Source organism: Metopolophium dirhodum, chromosome 1 (genome assembly GCF_019925205.1).
Source record: "Metopolophium dirhodum isolate CAU chromosome 1, ASM1992520v1, whole genome shotgun sequence".
Classification (NCBI taxonomy): Eukaryota; Metazoa; Arthropoda; class Insecta; order Hemiptera; family Aphididae; genus Metopolophium; species Metopolophium dirhodum.
The window spans coordinates 97,581,679-97,586,676 of record NC_083560.1 but is presented as its reverse complement, the minus strand read 5'-3'; the positions used below and the strand labels follow the sequence as shown (position 1 = coordinate 97,586,676).

Genomic DNA, 4,998 nt, shown 5'->3' with positions numbered 1-4,998 from the left:
GATTACAAACAAACAAATTAAATACTCAAGATCATGATCCTGGTGAATTTGATCATTGTTGTGTTAGAAACTATTGGTTTGAAATAAATGGAAAACGTTATCCTGAAGAATGTCAAGATGAAGATTTTAAGAATAATAAATTTTGTCAATCTTATGAGAATTTAATGTCTTATAAATTAACTTACCATAAAAATCAACAAGAACTTCCATTGATGTATAATGATCCAAATGATTTTAAATTATTTAGGTCAATATTTCTAATTAAAACAGTTTACCAACCAATTAATATTTCTGCAACTAAAAAAAATATTATTATACATATTGAGTTACATGAAGATTTACCCAAAGACACAATTTGTTTTATTTTTTTCATAAGAGAAGATGAATTTTTGTTTGACATTGAAAAAGGTACAATTGAAGAAACTTTTAGTGGTTAAAATATACATATAAAAATGTGTTTGTATGATTGAGATTGCTGTACTTTTTGACTTTAACCCTTTATAGGGCAGAACAAAAAAAATCACCAGATTGTTCTGAAAATTGGTATACATTCAGTATGGAGTACTCTGATTTTGGGAAAAATATTGGAAAATTTTTAATTTGTTTTGCATGATTGGAAAAGTGGTGGGAAAATAGTTTCCCTTTGCACCTTTACGACCGTGGGATTTACTGAACGGGCAATGGTAATATATTTCCCACTTATGCGGTTACTTAGAAAAATATACAAGCCTCATTCAAACTAATATACCTAAATATAATAAAAATAAAAAAAGTAAAAAAACATTAAAAACACAACATTTCTGTAATGCACATCCCTATAAAATGTATTTAAAATTCATAAATAATAATAAAAAAAAAACAATTGAACTTATACTTAGTAAAACTAAAATTGATAAAAAATAAATAATAATTATTATATATCTTTAAAATAAAAATCAACAACCTGATACATTTCTAGTAAAATAAAACAATAAACTTCTGGAATTTTCCATATAAATAATAAAAGTAATGAAATAGGGATAAACAATTTTAGGTAGGTTTGTGATATGGTACAAAACATTGTTTGCATAGTGTTATGTCGCATGTAGAACAAATCATATTGGATCTTTTTTCTTTTGCTTTAGTGCTACACATTTTGCATCTTCTATATTTATCTATGAATTTTGTCATATGATTAACTCCAGCTGTAAAATCATGAGCGATGGAAAGTTTTTGTTTTTTTTTATATCTTTGTTCGTGGGGGGAAGATGTATTCTTTTTCCTGCATGAGAAATTCCCAATAAGCTCATCCGTTAATCTCGATCGAAACTCTAAATGTGTAATGTACTTTTTTTTATTCTTGTTGCAACTTTCTTTATATAAAATATAAGAATTAACAATAGCAGTATCAACCATATAATAAAAAAGTTTAATCCACCACTTCCTCGACTTTTGAGAAATTGAGTATGGAGACATATATTGATCAAATTTGTCAACTCCTCCCATGTATTTATTATAATCTGATATTCCAGTAGGGCACTTTACTTGAATCCTTTCCCCTTTACCATTTTTTCTCAGTACTGTAGATGTATCTGAAGAGTTATGCATGTTGCTAACAAGTGTCACTGGTTTACTTCCTCTATCCTTCCATCGCATAATACCAATATCTTCACTTTGGGCATATTCAATGTCACCAGAAGTATATTTACCATCATTTTTCATAAGGTGTTTTGGATAATACTTTTTGTTTACTCTAAATGTTCCACATGCAAATATACCATCACACAAAAGTTTAAAAATTAGAGGTATACTGGTAAAAAAATTATCAAAAAAAACACAGTAAATAAGTTTTTCAATTTTTTGGTCAAGTATAACACAACGTTTTCTCCTAGTCCATACTCAGGTATTCCATTTGATTTTTTTCCAGTGTATATATCAAGATTCAGTAAAAAACCACTATAAGAATCAGCCAATGCCCATATTTTGAAACCCCTTTTAATAGGTTTCATGGGCATATATTGTTTCATAGTGGAACGTCCTTATATGCTACCATGCTTTCATCGACTGCCAAGTATCTTGATGGGCGATATACAGATTGATAAATATCTTTCAAATGCGTTATCATAGGACGAATTTTATATAATTTATCAAAATCCAAAGAATTTCTTGATGGCATTTGGGAATTATCATTAAGATGAATTAACCGTAGAATTTTCAAAAACCTTTTTACAGGCATGATTTTGGCCACACGTTCACAAAAAAAATTAGGATCATTTGACCAATATAACCTGATGCTAGGTAAGCTATGGTAACCCATAAAAATTAAAATTCCAATAAATGCTTTTATTTCTTCAATGCTTGTGTTGATATTAACATTTTTTTGCTGAGCATATAAATTTGTTTGTTGAACAATAGTTTGAAATATAGGACCAATCATCAATTTAAATATTTCTATTGGCGGCATTTTATAAACGTTTTTGTCTACTGGACCTTGTTCTTCTCTAAATCTAACTTTTTTAAATTTTTTTGGAGGAAATCCTGACTTTACAAAATTAAATTCACCACTCATATTTGGATTAGAAACATTGTCTACGTCTAAATTTATGAGTTCGTTTTCACCACTTATATTTGGATTTGAAATATTGTCTGCTTCTACATTTAGGAGTTCGTTTTCAAGATCATCATTATTTAGAAATATATTTACATCAATAGGTAAGTCATTAACTTCATCTAAATCTACAAGTAGTTGCTGTTGCTGAGTTGGTACATAATCTTTATCTTTATCACTGTCATCCATTTCCTCATCTGAGCTGGACATAATATCTTCTAGCAACTCCAAATCATTATGTATATCTGACAAAATAAAATTATCTATCAATATATTTTACCAACAACTATAATAATTAATTAGAATACTACTTGATATAATTAGATTTAATTAATAGTAATTTTAATTATGTTAAAGATTATATATAACTATTGGTACCAACTATATTAATGTTTTCATCATAGTTTTATTTTTACAGTACAATACATTAGTTATTGCAATGTTGTTTATAAGAACATATTCCATACATTTACATAAATATAGGTAGGTACAAATTTATTTTAGTAAAATAATAAATAATGTTATATAGGTTCTAGGTACATATAATATACTAAATTGTATAATACAATATTTTTGTACCAAATTTTTTTTTATTTTTTATAATATATACAACAAATACAAACAAAAATCTAATTCAAAATATTGAACAATTATAAATTGAAATATACCTTGAGAAGTAGAAGGAATGTTACTATTTGTTTGTTCAATATTTGATACATTAGGCACCTGCACTTCAGCTTCAGCCATACTAGAACCTGTATGTAAAAAAAAACTTTTAATTAAATATAATTATAAATTAAAAAAATAATTATTTGGTTTATTTACCTGATGATCTGGTAGATAAATGCCATACTGGTTGACTTAGAGAGTTATTTGCATTGGTGGTACAGTCTTCTGCATCAGAATCTCCTCCGTCTTCCGAATCGAATGCCATATCATCGGTAATAGCATTCAACTCTTCTAGAATCTCATATTCTGATAGCATCTGGGAAAAAAATTGATAATTATACGTAAATATTTTGTAAGTGGGTCATTTTTGGCCCCAAAAGTGTATATTTATCGAAAGAGTATGAAATAATGATTCAGAATATACTTACTTCAAGATTGTTAGTGAAGTTTGAAAGTATTTTTTATAAGTTCAAAACCACAACTACATATTTGAAAATAATATTCAATTATTTTTATAAATTGATAACACAGAAAATACATTTCAAATAAACCGTAAGATAACACAGAAAAACGCGCTAAAATGTTATCTTTAAATTAATATCACCAAAGACTTTATAAGTTAAGCTGCTTATTTATTAAAATTAAAACAAATAACAATTTTGATAGGAAATTTATTGGAGGGAAAAAAAGTGTATCGCCTGTGGGCAATGGGTAGATAATTTCCCACTTTGGTCGTTATCGATTTATTTCTCTTATTTGAAATGTTATCAAATACATATAATTGACACTGTCGTATACAGAAAAAAATAACGGTTTTTTTCAAACAAGTGGGAAAAATATTACCTGTGACCACACAGTGCTAGAATTTTTTTTCTTGGGTGGGAAATATATATCCCCTTGCCCTATAAAGGGTTAAGGAAATGTTAAAAGTCCTGACATATAAAAATGTGTTTGTTTTCAATGGAATATTTCCATTGAAAAAATATTTTAATGTTTATTCTTTAATTAAATCAAGATTAACAATGAAATCATCATCATCAAAATAATATTTTTTACCATTTTGGTCTATAATATGTATTACTATGGTTTGAAAATTTCCTTTAACTGGTATGTACATTATTGGATTAATTTTTATATAAGGATTAACACCATCATAATAAAAATTATACAAAAGATCTTCCTCGATGTGATTAACATTATTAATAGATGAAAAAGATTTTTCAATTATGTTGCAATGTACATCTAATAATCGTTTATTTATATTATTATTTAAGGTTTCCCCAATGTGTTTATATAAATTATTCATATTGTCAATCCCTAAACTTAATTTAAAATTTTTGTCCAATGAAAAATCATCTTTTGTTGTTATCTTAATGTAATTACTAGGGCTCGGAAGTTGTAGGAGTTGCATATTTTTCTGTATGTTCTCAATTTATAGCAGACCAAGCTATAAATCCGTTCTATACAATGACTCTATAAATACAAAAATTAAAAATGCATATTTTGCATATTTTGCCAATTTTAGCTAAAAAGTGCATATTTCATTGATTTTATACACATATTATGCATATTTCATATTTTTCAAAAAAAAATTGATTTTTTTCTTTCTTAACCTGTATATTTCAACTAATATTTAATATAAAACTCAAAATGACTAAGTTATCGTTACTGTCGATTGTACACGATTGATGTTTGACAGTTTCGTTTTAGACGTCGTATTGTTAGTAGGTGAAGTGCGTATA

At 26.8% G+C, this 4,998-nt stretch overlaps 1 protein-coding gene across 1 annotated transcript; it reads right to left on the bottom strand.

Annotated features, from left to right (window-relative positions):
• Positions 1-1,029: 1,029 nt before the first annotated feature.
• LOC132947720 (piggyBac transposable element-derived protein 4-like) lies at positions 1,030-1,701 on the bottom strand. The gene has a single exon (XM_061017978.1). It carries the CDS (start codon positions 1,699-1,701, stop codon positions 1,030-1,032), a length of 672 nt encoding a protein of 223 aa, XP_060873961.1.
• Between the last annotated feature and the right edge of the window lie 3,297 nt (positions 1,702-4,998).